We start from the raw sequence: 19,368 nt of genomic DNA, 5'->3' as shown, positions 1-19,368 counted from the left end.
AATAATAATAATAATAATAATAATAATAATAATAATAATAATATCTCTTTGAAATTAAATGTCTTGGTGAAGACTTAAAACATATTCAAGATTGACATTTTGTATTAACTTTTAAATGTATCTTAGCCAAGTTGAGTAGCATATTTTGTATTAATGATGGATGGATTGATAACCTTTAAATTTGCAAACTGCAAAGTTCAGTTAAGTCAACGAGAACCTTTCAATGGCGCCTCACAGAAATCTTATCGGATGAGATTTTGTTTCTGTTCATCGAAGGAGCGGTAATTATTAATTGCTCCTTGTTATTTGTTTTTATTCTCTTATCAGAAAAGCTAAGCTTGTTCATGCTATAAATGTCTTCATAAATTTCGAAAAAAATGGGCCTTTGGTGAACAACGTTTCCAGAGCTCCAAAACATAACCTTATACGATTAAAACGTTTTATCGAAGTTTATCCCTTCGAACAGGCCAATCAGGGACCATATTCAGTAACGTATTGTATTTAATCTTGAGACTTACTCAGACATGCGAATTCTTAAACAAAATGTCATCATTATTTTTTATTTATTAAGCACAATATATGTCCATGTTTGCATATTTGAGCAAATTATATAACCATTTTTGTATAACAAGTAATTTGTTACCGGGTAAGAAAGATATACCAGTATTGCTATTCTAATCACAATTTTACAATAAAAGTAAAATTTGGAGTATCGATTCTTAAGACTCGAGATTTTCGTGAGTGGGGGGCCAGGGTCCACAATAACAAACAGTCCCATGGCCGCGATAAGACTCAAGTGGCAATACTGCCAATCTTTATTTCATTGAAACTTACATTTAAATTGATTATTGGTGATGAGTTTTATTACTATTTTAACTTGGACACTTATTCACATTTATTTGTGCAAATTTGATTGAGTAAAAATGATACTTTGTATATAAATAAAAAAAACTTTTCTGGGTCTGAGTCTAGACAGGGCTAACATTAAGCACGATGAAACACACACCTGGAACTGCCCAGCTAAGCACAACGCCCTCCTTGGCGTGCCTGACAATGTTGTCGATGTACACAGACTCGTACTCCCTGGGGATATGCTCTGCCACCTCCAGGCTCATAATCCAGTCGTACAGTGGAAGTCCATATTGGGGGAGGGTGAGGTCCAGGTAGCTGACGCGACCCTCGGAGGTCTTCTCACTGAAATTAGAATATAATATATCCAATAAAAAATCCATTCAGTGTTTTAAAGTGAAACTATTATTCAAAATCAATACATAAACATGTATAAAAACATAGATTTTAACTTTAAAATACAAAATGTACTTACTAACTAATGCATTCATGGAAAATATTAACTACTGATAACAAGAATGTAACCGTGTATTTAATAGCAGAAAGCTCAAAAATATTAAATGATTGGTGAGTGCTAAAATATTTACTGTGGTCTACTATAGTCTCATAAGGTAGAATACTGTGTTTTAATATGCTCATTTCATTCAAATTTAACTCGATATCCTTCATAAGAACCATTGTTTTCGACATTTATTAATCCTTTTTGTTATATTAAAACAATTGTATACATTTTGGTAAATCTTATCTGGGAGTGCATATTTAAACAGAGAAGACGGACGTTTATGCATCTATATACAATATCAACACCATTTCATATATGCGATCATCGTTGTCATGGTTGTGAACATTTAAGAAATACCCCCCAATTTCTCAAAACTTCTTAAGCTTAACAGGCTTAAGTAGCTTATTTCAATAATGCAATGTACATTCTAAATTGTATTTTGATAAATGAAAAATGGTAATTTGTGACTATCATAATGATTGTTCCTTTCTAAAGCATTAAAACTCCTAAAGAAGTAAATATTATGCAAATTATTGAAAGACAAAATAGTGAGCTTAGCTTAAACCTGTTATAAGGGACTTAAGAAGTTTCGAGAAATTGGGGCAAATCCACATGGAGAACGTACATCTCAATTCTCATTAAAATCCCTCATATCTGGATTTAGATAAGCTTACTATTCTTATTTCGATTGAGAAAATGTTTTCGTTTTCACGGAAATTATTTTAAACATGATCATGATAAACAATGCGTCGGTTTATAACACAATGTTCAAGGAAGTAATTTTGCTTAGTGAAATCTGATACTTAAACCTTAAAAATACGCTTATTTTGAGAAAATGGATCATGGTTATGAATGTATTAAGGAAAGACATTCATCATTAGAATGCAAAGCGGTACTACTGCATGTTAGATATTTTAAAATATGTTTATCAGTGTGTCCATCCCACATTGCATAGTTATGATCTAACATTAGGATTGTCCCTTATCGCAGTACATGTATATTGAATCATGACTAATTTTATAGTGACTGCTTACTTCGAAATAACTTTCAAAAGCTAGGTGTATATAAAGGAACACTCTGTTTATTAAGAAAGACAATATTTTCAACTATAGTTTTCATACACCACTGCTCTACAAACATTTCTTTGAAAATTATTGAACATGTTCATATAATATTCAACTCCAACAACAAAATCTATCTCAAATACAATAATATATAAAGTCAAGGAAGATATTTTTGATATAGAATGGCAATTAAAGAAATAGTAAAGAAACTGCCATATAAAGAATAATTTTATGTTAAAGGGGCTGTACTCCGTATGATGAAATAGCGAAAAAAAGAGAAAATTGTCGAAAACTGACATAAACTTGGTATCGATGTGTACAATGCATTGAAATTACTAACTGAACTACCACATTGAACAATTAATTATTTTTTCGCAGTTTTTTTCGTATTTTTCCATTAAAAAAGATTACTAGGTATGTCTACCTAGTAGAATTCAAGCCTTATGCGTGATTGGCTAGTCGATGTTATCACGTGATATTACCAAGTTAGGTATATAGCTTAAATATTCCAACCGTTAATGGTAAGCCTTCGTAGTACAGTAGATACAACACTTGACAGCAATTTTGGCGAGACCGGTTCAAACCCTGTCTCCGACTCGATATTTTTTTACATTTTGGTATTCTCTTCAATTATTACATCAAAGAGTAAAACATTTTATTAAATAATTGTCGTGAGATTCGTTACAGAAAAAAACATTTTTGGTGCCAATCTGGTGTACAGTCCCTTTAAGGTAGGCCATTTATCATTGCGATAACCCTATGAAGTGCAAATAATGTTTTTGTGTATTTTAGGTCATAACATCGAGATTATTTCTATGTTTTATTTATATTGATTTACCATTATATTATTTTTGCATGGATAACATTTTTGAATAACACAATAATAACGCTATAACATAATTTATTAAAGGGAGGTATTAAAACCATTTTTTACTCTGATTATATAGCAATTTTATTGATTTGTTTCCTAAATGACATCATGTGTATATATAAAAGCTCTTGGTGAACACTTTAAAACAAATAAAACTTTCTTAGTGAAATCAGATGATTTAATATTAAACCTATTACATTTACATTTTGTAACTTTTAAATAAACTTGACTTTGAGAGCACACAAACGCCGCCATACCTGAACGGTGCCCCATCATACGCGTCGTATCCTTTGAGCTTTTTTGTGTCGGTGAGGAGCTGCTTGTACCTCCCAGGACCGTCACCAAATGATCCCACACACTTGTCTGCAACATAGTATTAATGTCAGGTATACAGTTAGTCTTTATCAGGTCTTGTTTTAAAGCTGCACTCTCACAGATTGAAGGTTTCTACAACTTTTTTTTTATTTTTTTTTTGTCTTGGAACGAGCCAATTTTTGCGAAAATCCAAGGAAACAAGTGATTAAAGACTTCTGACAAAAAATATGATCGCAGATTTTTATATTTGAGTTCAAAAATTAATGTTTTATGCATTTTTCTTAAACCGTTAGTAACGGTTTAAACCATTAAACATTGTTTTTCGAACGGAAATATGCAAATCTGTGATCTGATCTTTTGTCAGCAATCTTTTATCATTGGTTTGCAGATATTTACGCAAAATATTGCTCTTTCCAAGACAAAAAGTAAAAAAAGTTGTCAAAACCTTCAATCTGTGAGGGTGCAGCTTTAAGGGACTCGGCCCTTAAATACACTAGCTCTCAACAGCCAATCGTAAACATTAATAACTTGTACACCGGTTATCTTTTGGCTAATTGACTCATCAGAAACAAGTTGATTGGTTGGTAGATATTATTAAATAAATATTGACCAATCAATGAACGTTTAGGATAACTTTACCAAAACCGGTTGTATACAACTGGCTGATGATAGCTCCATTAAGCATAATGTTAAATGTTGATGCCCGGTGGCCTCGTGTAAATGTTGGTATCATTGCAATGGGTATTACATCAATCGAAACACCTCGGACACTATCCAACAGTAATTGACAATCGGAACGCCTCGTCCAGTATCGAGCAGAAAATAAACGAAGCTTGCCGGATATAGCCGAGTTGTAACGATTGGGCATTGCATGCTGAATACTAACAGAAATGGCCGAAACTACATAACATGTATACATAAGGTTATTGTATCCTGTTATGCACGTCAAGTGATACCAAAATGATACGGCGAGGGGTCGATACGGTTATTTTCGGACAATGGTATCATTTCGGTCAAACTCGTTATTACATCGATTGAACACACCAGGCAGTGAAATCCCCGGAGCTTTACTGATAAAAGGATGTCCTATATGCTAACAAGAGGGCCATAATGGCCCTTAATCGCTCACCTGAGTAAAAGAGTTTAACCTAAATGTAATCAATATAAATTGATATTTGTTCTCAAAAAATATTGAAAAACATACTGATCAAACAAGTTGCCTGGATAAGCACTGACAGGACTTGTCACTGTTGCCTGCACACTGACAGGACTTGTCACTGTTGCCTGCAGCCTGACAGGACTTGGTGATTGACTGCACACTGGCAGGATTTCGTTCAGTTGCCTGCACACTGACAGGAATTGATGATTGACTGCACACTGACAGAATTTGATTCTCATACCTGCACACTGACAAGACTTTGTTCAGTTGCCTGCACACTGACAACACTTGGTACAGATACCTGCACACTAACATGACTTTTTCAGTAGCCTGCGCACTGACAGGACTTTGTTCAATTGCCTGCACACACACAGGACTTCGTTCAATTGCCTGCACACTGACAAAACTATGTTAAATTGCTTGCACACTGAAAGAACTTTTAGTATAGATACACAAACAACAAACCGTGCACCATCCGATAAAATCAATAAACTGCCTTAAAGCTGCAGTCTCACAGAACTACCGTTTTAATAACTTTTTTATTCTGTGTCTTGGAAAGAGCAAATTTTGGCGTAAATATTGGCCAACCAATGATAAAAGATTGCTGACAAAAGATCAGATCGCAGATGTTCATATCTCTGTTAATGTTTTATGGCTTAAATGGTTACTAACGGTTGAAGAAAAATGCATAAAACATCAATTTTTGAACCTAAATACATTTGTATATAAATCTGCAATCTAATTTTTTGTCAGCAGTCTTATATGATTGGTGTCCATGCATTTTCGCAAAAGTGGCTCGTTCCAAGACAGAAAATAAAAAAAGTTGTCAAAACGTTCAATCTGTGAGAGTGCAGCTTTAAGCTCTAGCAAGAGCTGTCACAGAGACAGCGCGCTCGACTATTCCGCCGCTTTTCATTGTAAGGATTGAAAAGTTTTGGCGAAACATGCATGTATCACTGTTAGATTAGGTTTCAATGCAATACATAATGTGCTGAGATATTAACATAAATGTGGTTACATGCAAAATCTTAACCAGAATTTTTAAGTCTAATAATAAAGGGCCATTATTTGCAAAATACAGTTATCTAACTTGGTTATTCAATTAGGTTGGATGGTTGAATACCATTGTATAAAGTCTCAATGCAGTACATCAAGTAGTTGCTGAGATAGTATCCTATGTGTGCTAACATGCAACACCTTAACCAGAATTTCTAAGTCGCATAATAAAGGGGCAAAGATTATATAATATGAAAGATAGAGTTATCTTACTTGATTAAATAAGAAGGTTAAATGGTTGGGAGTCAGTGTGTAAAATTTCAATGCAATACATGATGTATTCACTGAGGTATTGACTTAAAAGTGGTAACATGCAAGACCTTAACCAGAATTTCTAAGTCGCATAATAAAGGGGCAAAGATTATATAATATGAAAGATAGAGTTATCTTACTTGATTAAATAAGAAGGTTAAATGGTTGGGAGTCAGTGTGTAAAATTTCAATGCAATACATGATGTATTCACTGAGGTATTGACTTAAAAGTGGTAACATGCAAAACCTTAACCGGAATTTCTATGTCGAATAAAAAAGGGGCAATTATTTAAATTTACTCCAAACTAGAGTTATCTTACAAGGTTATTTAAGTAGATTGGATGGTTGAGTACCATTGTATTAAGTCTCAATGCAATACATCAAGTAGTTGCTGAGATATTAACCTATGTGTGCTTTCACGCAAAACCTTAACCAGAATTCCTAAGTCAAATAATAAAGGCCTTTTATTTGCATTAAATGCAAACTAAAGTTATCTAACTTGGTTAATTAAATAGGTTGGATGGTTGAGTACCATTGTATCAAGTCTCAATGCAATACCTCAAGTAGTTGCTGTGATATTAACCTTTGTGTCCTTGCACGCAAAACCTTAAGCAGAATTTCTAAGTCAAATAAAAAAGGCCTATTATTTGCATTAAATGCAAACTAGAGTTATCTAACTTGGTTAATTAAGTAGGTTGGATGGTTGAGTACCATTGTATAACGTCTCAATGCAACACCTCAAGTAGTTGATGAGATATAAACCTATGTGTGCTTGCACGCAAAACCTTAACCAAGGTGTGACGCCGACACTTGGGTGAGTAGTATAGCTCTCCTTAATCTTCACGACGGGTAATCATTGGAGCCATAACATTTTGTTATGTGTTGAAAATGCTCCAACGCGTCTTCCGTTATAGTGCCAATGAGTGGAAAATGGATGTAAACAGTGAGAACGGTTTCTTATTTTTCATTTATAGAGGTTTATACGAGTAAATAAAAAATGGATAATGTAGTTCCACAAAGGAATGGCCATGAGTTGTTAAAAATGTAAAGGTTTTGAATAATATCTGATCGTCTACAACTTGCATAACTTGCTAGACGTTAGTGTTGACAACGTAAAAATCTGGATTTTCGTGAGAATTGTTCTCGTACCTTAGGTTTAAGCATTTTCTTTACATGTGTGTGGCTTTTTTATTGACAAAAGGTTGCCGCGTTACAAATTTTAGAAACTTACTTCACTATGCTCGATTTCTGAACGTTGTGGTGCCAATGAATAGGTTGTAGTACTCATGAATAGAAATTTAGTAGGAAACGAATTGTGAAAAAACTAGCAATTTCATAACATGAAAACTAATAATTAACTGAATTAATATCATGATCGATCTTTTTAAAGTATGGCCTACTACTACACAGCTTCGCGGACTTTAAGGTTAAATTGGTGTCTAATAAATTAATACTTGATAGCAAATGGTCGTCGTAATTCCAATTCGGTATTTCCAGGTATTATAAGGCAAATATTTAAGTTTTTCGCTAAAAAATCTTATTTAAACAAGAAGGTAAATTAGGTGTCTAACGCTTTACGCATTTTGACTTACCTTTAAAGAACTCTGCTAACACTGGCACTAGCTGCGTGTCCGTCTTATGTTGCCCTGAGTTTTCTACGCTTGACTGCGCACACCAACCACCAGTTGAGGAGATCTTGAAGGTCTTGCCTTTGGCACTCGACTATAAAACATAACATGGATGGTTTTCAATAAAGTCCAGCAAGGTGAAAATAGATAGGTGGGCATATTCAAATCGCACCGTCCGTCTGGCCCTCTCAATTTCTCGGACTGTACAATTCTCTTGCATAGACAGATTTTAAAATAACTTGTCACTTGTGTACATTATACCAAGACGATGTGTCCCGCGCACGATCTATGTCCATACCTCTAAGGTCAATGTCACACTTAGTGTTTGATGACTAAGGAATGATGCCTATAGGGACACTTGGTATAGGTTTTGTTGTCCGGCTCCATTTCCTGTGTTCGGACTGTAACTTGCTCTTGTATGAAAATATTTTTTAAAAGCCCTTGCCACATATCTTTGACATATTAAGACGACGTGTCGCGTCCACGACCCGTGTCCCTGTCTCTAAGGTCAAGGTCAAACTTATTGTTTGTTTACTATGGAATGCTGCATGTAGGGACGTAGTATACGGTCATATCCCAACTTTTTCATGCATGAGTGTTTTTATCTATTCCACTTGTTCATAAACATTTCCTTTCTTAATCCACACATTTAATTTTTTTTTCCTTTCAATATGACCTTTGATTTAAACTTGAGTACCGATGCGGAATCATTCATCACTTGCAGTGCCAGCTCTTGTCTCTCTTTGTCACGATAGAGAATCAGTTAATGAATTGTACTCAAAACACCCTTTCGACTTTCGGGACCTTACAACGCCACTCTCAACAATAAAAAGGTACCGAGTAAATTTGCCGTGAACATCATGCTTTTTAGAAAATATAAATGATATTTTATTTATATGCACTGATATTTTTTCGAAATTGAGCGCACCTGCTCCACTATAATTGTAATTACTGCTCGATTCTCCATCGTGTATACGTAAAACGCACAAACGTTTGTCTTTCTTAAGTCTATGCCCCTCTATTTACAAAACAACAACAAACATATTTGTATTAATTACAATAACTTTAAACATGTTGTGTTACGGACTTCCTTATGGTCATATAATCAACTTGGCTTATTGTCGAAAATATTTAGGTTCTCAAATGTCCGCTTATTTACCTTTATGGGACAATAAACACAAGCAGCAATTGTTTTAAGAAAGATTGGTGCATTTACACAGGGTATGTGTACACATGGCCTACTTTTAGTGCACTACGTCATCCAGGTTTGTGTGCATTGAAGTTAAAAATGGAATGTGATATAGCACGAGGAAGGTTTTATTTTGCAAACGCTTTTTTATCTCAATTGCTACCTTTAGATGTGCGAGAAGCTACTCATACAAGTACGTGTAGACGTCTTGTTTCACAATCTATATTATCTATTATCATTCGGAACACCTCGACCATTTTCTATCGAAAACAACCTTGGGTGTATGCCGGTAAATCAATACAAGTAGTTCGTATTTTTTTTTTAATAATTGTAGTGTTTTGACGAGTTTTGTATTTCTAAGTTTACATTGGTTTCAAGTTAAGTGCATTATTGCATAATCATAAAGATTCTCAAGAGTAAAGTCATAAAGTTCAACTGCTAAATCGATATTACTACGCGATCTTCTTGCATCGTTGTTAAATGAACATATTTCTGATATTGTAAACCGTTCATATACATCCGTGGTTGTTTTCGATGGAAAATGGCTTCTAGCCCGTATCTTACACGTATCATGTCGATATTAAAGACACAGATCACAGCCACGAATGTCTCAGAACAAGGACATTGGCTGACATCATCTGTCTAGCCAATGAGTTTTGTGACGAATTACAAAATCAAATATGCCGGCTTATCTATTTGTACAACACTCAAAAACACCGCTGTATTACAATATCAGAGTAAGGAAGATTTTATAGATACGAAATTAGTGAATGCAAAATAGGTCACTGAATTATGCCCAGAAGATGTACTTTTTTGATGTTTGACTCAATTTTCGAACAGGACAACGTTTGATTGCATGTCTTTATCAAAATTTGAATTTCGACTATATTAATTGACATTACATGCAGTTTTGTTTTCTTTACAAAATTACTTTTTCATTATCGCAATGTGTCTTTAAATTAGCATGGTTATTGGTTATCTTTTCTGGTGACTTTAATTTTGATACAAAGGTAACAATAATTACTAAATATAGTGGTTCTATTTATTATAAAACATATTATAACATATATACACAGATATTGGAGAAGGGAATGTGTGTGTGTGTGTGTGTGTGTGTGCGTGCGTGCGTGCGTGCGTGCGTGCGTGCGTGTGTGTTTAAATCACACACACTTGCAGATTCCTTGCAAAACCTAGACGTTTGTTTATGTATTGCGTTGGTTTTCGACAAACTTTTACCCAGCATGTTTGTTTTAAAAAGAATTACCCACCCTAACTTCGAAAGCATTTGAGTACACTTCATATCTACTTTATCCATAGGAACCCTTCACTTCCTTGTTTAAAGAAGTATGTAGAGTGGTTAGTCGGCCATTTATCTCATTAAATATTATGATCTCGACACAAAACTTAACGAGTCAAAGAACCAGCCCCGTTTTTCATTTGGTAAGTTAATCATTTTTATTTTATGTACTTTCCGGTGGTTTAAAGAGATTTAGCAGTGAAATAAAATCTCTATTTCACTGTTTCAAACGGTGAAAATATCAATTTGATATGTTTTATTATTTTGAAATTTAAGTCCGCTTTCGGTTCCAGATCAAACGACAGCGCGCACAGGGCTTGGAACACAATTTCAACGACGTCATTTCCGAAAAGACGTTACGTGCACATCAAAATTGGCGAAATCAAATGACTTTAAATTTCAATTTGAGTCATTAAATAAAAAAATAAAAATTGTGTTTCAGTGTAAAATAGCAATATATTTCACCTCGTAAACAACTTCAGTGAATATTTCACTCGATCCTACGCCACTCGTGGAATACTATTTTGGTGCTCACTCGGTGAAATATATTAATACGATCTTACACTAAAACAAGCAATTATCCTCTATATCATCAATTAAGTTAAACAGTGAAAAAAGTAACTCCACCTTCACGTAAGTAAAATAAAAAAAATCCAATGCTATTGATAAATGTTTGGGAAAAATGTATTAGAATATTCTATCAACTGCATTTAATATATAGCCCTCTAATTGATAGACATAATTAGTGATTGCCAGCTGACGACGTTAATCTTAACTTTCCAAGCCATTCGTATCTATTTTTGCGTTTATATGATATAAAATACCTACGGGGGTTAACTTACCCAAAACCCCTCACACCCCCAGGGTAAATTTCTTCATATAAACGCAACATATTATGTATGCGACATGTAAGATATGTTTGTGATGTATGGCAATATGAAACAGAAGTTGAATAAATAATATAAATTACAAGTTGAATAAATCTTTAGACATTTTTATAATCTATAATAAACCAGTAACAACCCGCTGTTTTATTGTGTCGCTGAGGAACTGTAAACACGAACGTATCATTTAAATTGAAGTTAAGTGCCAAGTTTACACAGCAGTTATATCTGCGACTCTCAAATCATCAAATCTTACATTGTAAATCTTGACCAAATACACGGCCACTAAACGCAAGCTCTACCACTTAACGGCGGTGCAAAGAAAATGAGCTGTCGGCACATCCGTGGTGCAGCTGCGCCTTGTATTTACTTCTACACACGTGAATATTATTTATATTTTATCTAATAATTTTATTAAACGGACATATTTCGAAAATCGGAGAATGTGGTACCGTGTAAGATCATTATTACTGCAGGCTGGCTACGCTTTCGTCTCAATCTATTGTGCGAACTGGGTGCCACTAGCTTTTCTCCTATATATCACTTTCATGTGTGTAGAGGTAAACACATCATTGTAGGGCTCGTGGCAATTTGGGTTCATAATTACTCGTTTGGCGAATATCCCACAAAACGGAGGTATTAAAACTCCCCCTCTGGCCTCAAAAGTATGTTTCAGTCGCACTTTGGGATGTGATGGGGTCAAGCCATAATGCAGCCACTATAGCGTGCGGGCAGACCTTTATAATCTAAAAAAACAACAGAAGTGAACACATGGCACAGCTGCACCACGGAAATGTGGACAGCTCATTTTCTTTGCGCTACGGTTAAGTGGTGGAACTTGCGTTTTGTGGCCGTGAAATAAGGGCTCTTCAAATTGAATTAAATAGATTTATGCAGATCTCGACCTATACATTCTCTCGTACACCAAAGCGATGAAGATATGCGTTAGATTAATCACTTTTAAGTATAGTTTGAAATAATGATGACCCCTAATTGACATATGGACGCGCAAACATAGTCTTAATAAGCACACACACACACACACACACGCACATGTAAAATTTTAACCATATTAACCATCATGCACGCTGATATGTGGGTAACATGGTTGACGTTTGCTTTTTTTGGTTTTGTTTTTTGTAATTTCTAAACAAGGTATTTATACCGCATTAAACCTTTTCGAACGCATTTTAATGTAATTATGTATGTATTAGCTGATTATGCGTGTGTATTATATATTTATATATACATTTGTGTGATGTAACGATGAGCTGTTAATGCTTAAGTAAAAAATAAATGTTCTGTTCTGTTTTGTATAATTATTTTACCTACCACATACAGCCAATTTAAAAAAAAGAGCACAATCAGTCTTTACCTATCACATCAGTCATATTGTATCCAGCACATACAGCTACAATTGTATATTTCAACCAAGCAAATACAGCCACTTCTATTTACCTAGCACATACACTCATATTTTACTGGTTAACTAGATAAGATTCGTGTTACCAGTCAACTATAAATGCATTCCAGATTCAGGCACTAACAGGTTATTTGTTATGGTTAACGAATTCCACTTAGCAAGTAACATACTAACTGGTTATCTAGATAAGATTCGTGTTACCAGTCAACTATAAATGCCCTCCAGATTCAGGCACTAACAGGTTATCTGTTATGGTTTACGAATTCCACCCAGTAAGTAACATACTAACTGGTTATCTAGATAAGATTCGTGTTACCACGAACCTTATATAAAGTTATATAAATCTTAATTTATAGATAACTGGTAACACGAATCTTATGTAGTTAACCAGTTATTATGTTACTTACTAACTGGAATTCACAAATCATAACTAGATGCCCAGTTCCCGCTAGAAGCCAGAAATGCATTGTTAGATTAGTGATAACACAAAGCTTATTTAGGTAAGCAGCTATGATTCTACTTATTAAGTGGAATTGACCATAACTAGTTATACTGTTAATGTTGTTCAGCTAAAAAAGGAAACAGGTGGCAGTTCTAGACACTTATAAGCCTGTTTTTAGTATATTATATTTATCTTACCAAAAAAAAAAATTTGCAAATATTAACTTAAGATAACTAGTTAACTAATTATCGCGAAAATTAAGCGGTTAACACGAAACAATTCGCGAACGTTAACAAGTTAAGCCTTGATAATAAATAACATTAATTCAAAATTGAAAAATCTAGAAACAAGTATAAATTGCGAAAGAAGAAACAAGACTACATGGTCTTAAAATGGCTACTTTTTTGTAAATCGATTAAGGATGACCTTTTCAATCGATGTGCGATTATAATCAATCGTCGGAATAACACTAAGATCAGATTTTACCTCGCATTCCAGCTGGCCTATTTTCTGTTGTTTCTTGTTGAGAATTCGGGAGATATTATTACGCTGCTCCACCAATCGTGACATGGTAAAGTATACGTCATCATTTTTGTCTACTCCGCCCGTAAGGTAGCGCTGTAGTCTCTCTTCCGCCTTGTTGGCTTCATTTTTATACAAAGTAAGATACGTTTCTTTGTCATAGTAAAGACGAATGGCGACCAAGAAAAACACCGTCACAGCTAAAAGAATTGTTATGTGAGATTTTGCGATAGCCATTTTTTCGTCAATGCACTGCGCCCAAAATAAATTAGACCACGACTGTTTACAACCTAAAAACAGCTAGAACTGCTAAACATTCATGTGTCATATGAAAAAATGATTTTAACTTATTTATTAGAAGATCTTCTGTTATCTTAATTGTGTAACAAATACATCCTAGGTGATTTCTAATTTCTATGGTTTCCATAAATATCCAACACAAAACTTTTTTTTTTTTAAATAGCACGTAAATTTCACAATACGAACAAAACTGTCAAGCCCCTTCAGACGCTAAGCCAAACCATTTATGGCACTCAAATTAAAGATTGTATACGCGTCCAATATTGAAGAGGCAACCTTGATGTATTTGGCTTTACACGTGTTATCAGCACCTGGACAGCTTATCAGAAAATAAGGCCAAACGTATTTATAACAGCTTGGCAAAATGTTTAAAATTGGATATATTATTTCATGGTTACCGGGGCGTTCTCTAGTCACTTGGAAAAAATGTAGAAGGTGGAGTTTTTCACATTTGAATATCTTGCTCACGGTTTTAGACGAGCCTTCTTCGGACTGAAATCAGTTTCTTTTTTTCGTTTACTTTTTTCCACTGTTTTTGGAAAGTAACTTGTTTAAACGTATTAATTCAGTTCAATATACACAAGAAATCAATGCACAATGTACAAATATATAGTGTAAAGAATGTTTCTGAATGGATTGGAAGACAAGCATTTTGAATGATTATAAAACTTCCTTTCCATGTTTAAGGTAACGCCTGTTCTAGATTGCAAGGAAGTTCGGTAATAGCTGATAAGGGTACATGGACAAGATTGTGTCGCTAAAATCTAAGAGCATACAAACTTACTAAGTAGCAAAAACGTGGTGAGAAATATTTTTGTGTGTGTGTGTGAAAGTGCATACTTTGGGAGTAGATTCAGTATGCTTAATTTAACAAGGGAAATTAATTATTATGGAAATACATGTAAAAACCTTTGAACATATGAGTCACATGTGGTATTCAAATCTATAAATATGCGTCCATCTGAATAAGAAATTCTTTTAAACGTGACAGAGGCTTTCAAATCTTTGATTGGTTTTATATTGTTTGTTTTTTCAATGTAAAACTCGCTCAATTTTCAATGTTTTGATTGCTACCTTTTTAACTACGTCCTCGATGTATATATGTAATTTTAAACGGCAACATTTACATCCATTCGAAACACCTCGGCCATTTTTAAATCGAAAATATCCTCGGATGTATGCCGTTACATGAGTAGAAGTAGTTCGTAACATTTTAAATAATAGTTTTAATAAATTGTAGTCTTTAACGTGTATTTTTTATTACCAAGTTTAAATTGATTGCCAGTGATAAGTATTATTCCATAAATAAATAAGATTCCCAAGAGTAAAGTCATTGCATTTAACTGCTGAATTGCAAATACTACGCGATCTACTTGCAGCGTAGTTAAATGTTAAGAGTTCTGACTTTGTAAACCGTCCATATAAATCCAAAGTTGTTTTCGATGGAATATAACCGAGGTATTACGATTGTATTACATGTACTTGTATCGACACTTAAAGCTGCACTCTCACAGGTATACCATTTCTAGAACTTTTTTTCTTGTCTTAGAAATGGCAATTTTTGGATACATATCTGCAAACCAATGATATAAGATTGCTGACAAAAAAAATCAGATCGTAATTTTTCATATTTTCGTTCGAAAATTAAAGTTTTAGGGCTTAAACCGTTACCAACGGTTTAAGAAAAATGCATAAAAAAATCAGTTTTTAACTTAAATATAAAAATCTGCGGTTTTTTTGTCAGCAGTCTTATATAACTGGTTTCCATGGATTCTCACAAAAAAAAACTGCACGTTCCAAGACAAAAAAATAAAAAAAAGTTGTCAAAACGTTCAATCTGTGAGTGTGCAGCTTTAAAGCACACGCACATATCTTGTTTCACAATCTTTCACATAACGGTGTTCTTTGATGAAAAAAGTGGGGTAAACTATGACAAGTTTCAAGTTTTAAGTTTAATCTAAAAAAGGCATGTTACATGCATGTAATGCAAGTCATGAAACTGACACCAAATATTTGAAGAAAAAACAACACGGACCTCTAAACCGGATAAATGCAACACAATTTCGCGATCCGAAACAAGATGGCGCACACCTCCAAAACAATTACTTGGATATGATCTCGAATGAAATCGCGCTGTTTGCGTTAGTTGAAAATAACTTTTATGGTTAAAGGTCCATGGACAAGATTAAAAACTCTAAATAAAACAAGTATCATAACATGCAGTGCATAACAAACTGACAGTTTTAAAGAGAAGAGTACTATGGTGCCATAAAAAGTAGAACATATGTATTATTATCAACATACATTATAAGCCAAAACAGCAACCAAATTAACAAACACATTAAAATCTAGATTTTACTTGGAGACTGAGGTGAATGAGATTGTCCCGAAATCATTTTACAAAATTATGCCTTTTCCACAAGCACAAGTTAAAGTCAATCAAATGTTCAAATCTGTCAGGGACCAATAACAAATCCTAACTCCCCGATTCCATGTCCATTTGGATGCCTAATATAAAATGGCTGAATATATTTTTTTCATGCATTGTTAAAATATCTGCATTCCATTAAATAGTGCTATTTATCAACCCCAAAAAGTATTAGAATCAAGTGAAAAACACACCGGCTATTTCTTTCAGCATTGAAAAGCGACGTTTTTCTATTGATAGTTTGTGATTTATAATGCCGAACTTACACTTACAAAGCAAAATTTCGAGGAAATTATATCAATATATTCCTTGAATAAATGTTTTTTAATACAGTCTTTAGACTAAACATTTTGCTGAATCGATATAGTACCATTCCAGTCTAGTAACATCTGGTAATTAATTCTAGAAATGAGCTATTCTTTATAGTATCAAATTGGATATCATAAAAGAGGCAACACCTGTTTTATCTTATAAATGGAATTGTTCATTGAATAGCTAGCTACTCGACCACAACATCCCAACTTACAAGAGAGCCTTACAATCTGTAAATAAAAGTCATAATCGCCAAGCAGCTGTACATTGTACAGTTTAATGAGATGTTTAGTTTTTAGTGGCAGGTTCCATGACGCGGATATTTCCATTGTATGTAATAAACTTTTGAAAATAAAGAGCACACTCGGAACTCCTCGGCCATTTTTATGTGTGTATGTTAGCTTATTTATACTCGTATTTCGGTCTTGCCGGATTAGTGGTCTAGTGGTAACACACTTGACTATCAATCCAGGGGTCACAAGTTCGATTCCCCGTCGCATTACTAAAATACTAATCGTCCTCCGGGAGGGACGTTAAATGTGCCCCGTGTCCCAGTGCTTCACACTGGTGCACGTTAAAGAACCAGGGTTACATTCTGTCAAAACTTAAATGACTAACAATCTTAACGGAGCCCTCGCCAAATGGGCAAGGCCATTTTTATCGAAAACAACCTCGGATATATTCATTTTAATTTAGCAGTTAAACTTAATGACTTAACTCTTGGGAATCATAATTATGTTTGCAATAATACACTTCACTGGCAATCAAATTTAAACTGAGATCTATAAATACAAGCTTAAACACTAAATTTAATGAATAATAGTATTCAATACTCTTGTTTTTTGTTATGTTTTGTTGACAATATTACATAAATGTGTTTGTTGTTTGTTGAAAACAGTTACCAAGTTACAATCTTCATACCTATTGCACTTCTCGATTTTAATTTATTTTAAGCCATGCGACGAATGTGATTTTATTTACCAATTAACTAGATATAAAATGACAAAAAATGTTTGTTTTTTTAACTTTCTGATATTTATCGACTTATCCGATTTATAAGTGGGTCTGTCCGTCCGATTAATCGATTAGGAATATCCAGCCGATTGTCCATCACTTCTCTTCAGACATGTTACACAAATATCGCATGAAAACCAAAGAAATTATTCTAATCTCCTTTTCCCATGATATGACTTGCCTTAACTGTTATCAGTGCTGTTCAATACTTCAATACAAGGAACACTTAGACAACCTCCAACTTAACGTTGACATAGTGTCGCTTATATCTCTTCTATGAACGGTTTCAAAAGGGGTCACATTTTCTGTAAGCACTATAGTGATTTAAGGTTTTGAAACTGACATAAAAGGATATGTCGTTTTAATAAAATGAAGTCATCAGATAAATGTTTATCTTTGTGGGAAGTTATATCTATGCATGAAGTAACTTGCAACTCTTTTCTTTTAGTAATCGTATTTGCTGACTTAAATTTGCATCGTTTATAGTGCTTAAAAGCATTGAAACTATGGCAACCAAACATGCGTCAAATTATAAGCTAATTAATATCAGTGATATGAAAATATTGACATAAAATTTCGGACAGACTGAATTATAGATAAAATCAGAACTATGGATACTTGGCCATACACATTAAGAACACCGTAGCCATAAAGTACTGGACCACTGCAATCTCAATGTCTTTATTATTAATAAAATAACGGACTAATATGTTAAAACTAGAGCTATCACAGAATGTGATTTAAAACTCCGCACGCCTAATAGGTGTCGGAAACACTCATGGATAGAAGAATTAAAAAAAAAAAACTCGAGTGATGCGTGTTTCACTGAAGGTAAACGTGTCGCAGAATTATCAGTCATGTAGCAAATCAAATTTAGAGGATTGCAGTGACCTTGACCTCGAAGGAATGGACAAAGGTTTTGGTGCCCGAAACGTCCTCATTTAAGGAATGAATTGCGGGCTTGATGTCATTATCGGGGTATGAACGCAATTGGGTTGGTCAATGTGTGTGGAGTCCAAAGGACTCCACGCGTACTTTGACCAACCCAATTGCGTTCATATCCCCGATAATGACATCAACCCCGCAATTCATTCCTTATATTTACACCAACAGTTCATTATTTCCTTCAAGAATTGCTAAAAAAATACTTCATTTCATTTAAGAAAACCTTTCAGTAATCTGTTCTTACCCATTCTGTGAATAGAACGACCCGACTATAACCGAAACATTTTTTTTCAAATGACGTCACAATAACGCGGGAAAAGATCAACCACTTGAAATCACTTTAAAACGTAAAATTGAAACACTTCTGGTACCAATATATTTAAAATATAATAAAATAACACTTTTAAAAATGTTGATCTATATTTTACGGTACCTGCAGACACAATACGACCAATAACAAGATCAATAGCTTTCATGTATATTGTTATGCAATGAATTACGATCCGAACATATCCGAAGATGTTGCGCGCAATTGCCGAAAGGCAGTTCATTTAAGGAATGGAAGTTGAGGTGTAAATATACAATATGGTCACTTCTGCCCAATGATTTTAGAAAACAGCCTTGTATGACAAACCTACAGGCCGGATACAAACTATCATCAACAAGACTTTTATAGCAAAACATGCTAAGTGCAAAAGGTTCCTGTGGCCTTGAAGGTAAGGACGCGGGTCTTGTGCGCGACACGTTCTCGTACTACGCAAAAAATCTGACCATGAATGAGAAAGATAAGGCCTGGATAAAAACTATTATCAGTTAGGTTTGTGTAGCAAAACATACTAAGTTCAAAAGGTTGCTGTGACCTCGACCTTGAAGATAAGACCATGGGTATTGCGGGCTACACATCATCATGCTATGG

At 34.2% G+C, this 19,368-nt stretch overlaps 1 protein-coding gene across 3 annotated transcripts in view; it reads right to left on the bottom strand.

The window, feature by feature from the left end:
* The window catches only part of LOC128242763 (uncharacterized), a 33,537-nt gene that overhangs the window by 3,613 nt on the left and 10,556 nt on the right, over positions 1-19,368 (bottom strand). Inside the window, exons 2-5 of one of the 3 annotated variants that reach the window (XM_052960069.1) lie at positions 13,418-13,575; positions 7,661-7,790; positions 3,544-3,649; positions 1,007-1,194 (exon numbers count right to left, since the gene is read on the bottom strand). In XM_052960069.1, the coding sequence (XP_052816029.1) occupies positions 1,007-1,194; positions 3,544-3,649; positions 7,661-7,790; positions 13,418-13,575 (582 nt within the window). Of the gene's footprint in view, positions 1-1,006; positions 1,195-3,543; positions 3,650-7,660; positions 7,791-13,417; positions 14,039-19,368 lie in introns of those variants that run through there. The other 2 variants (XM_052960067.1, XM_052960068.1) reach the window with 2 other exon arrangements.

The sequence above is a fragment of the Mya arenaria genome, chromosome 8, assembly GCF_026914265.1.
Source record: "Mya arenaria isolate MELC-2E11 chromosome 8, ASM2691426v1".
Taxonomy (NCBI): Eukaryota; Metazoa; Mollusca; class Bivalvia; order Myida; family Myidae; genus Mya; species Mya arenaria.
Note: the sequence above shows the minus strand (reverse complement) of the source record. Positions and strands in the feature narration are given on the sequence as shown.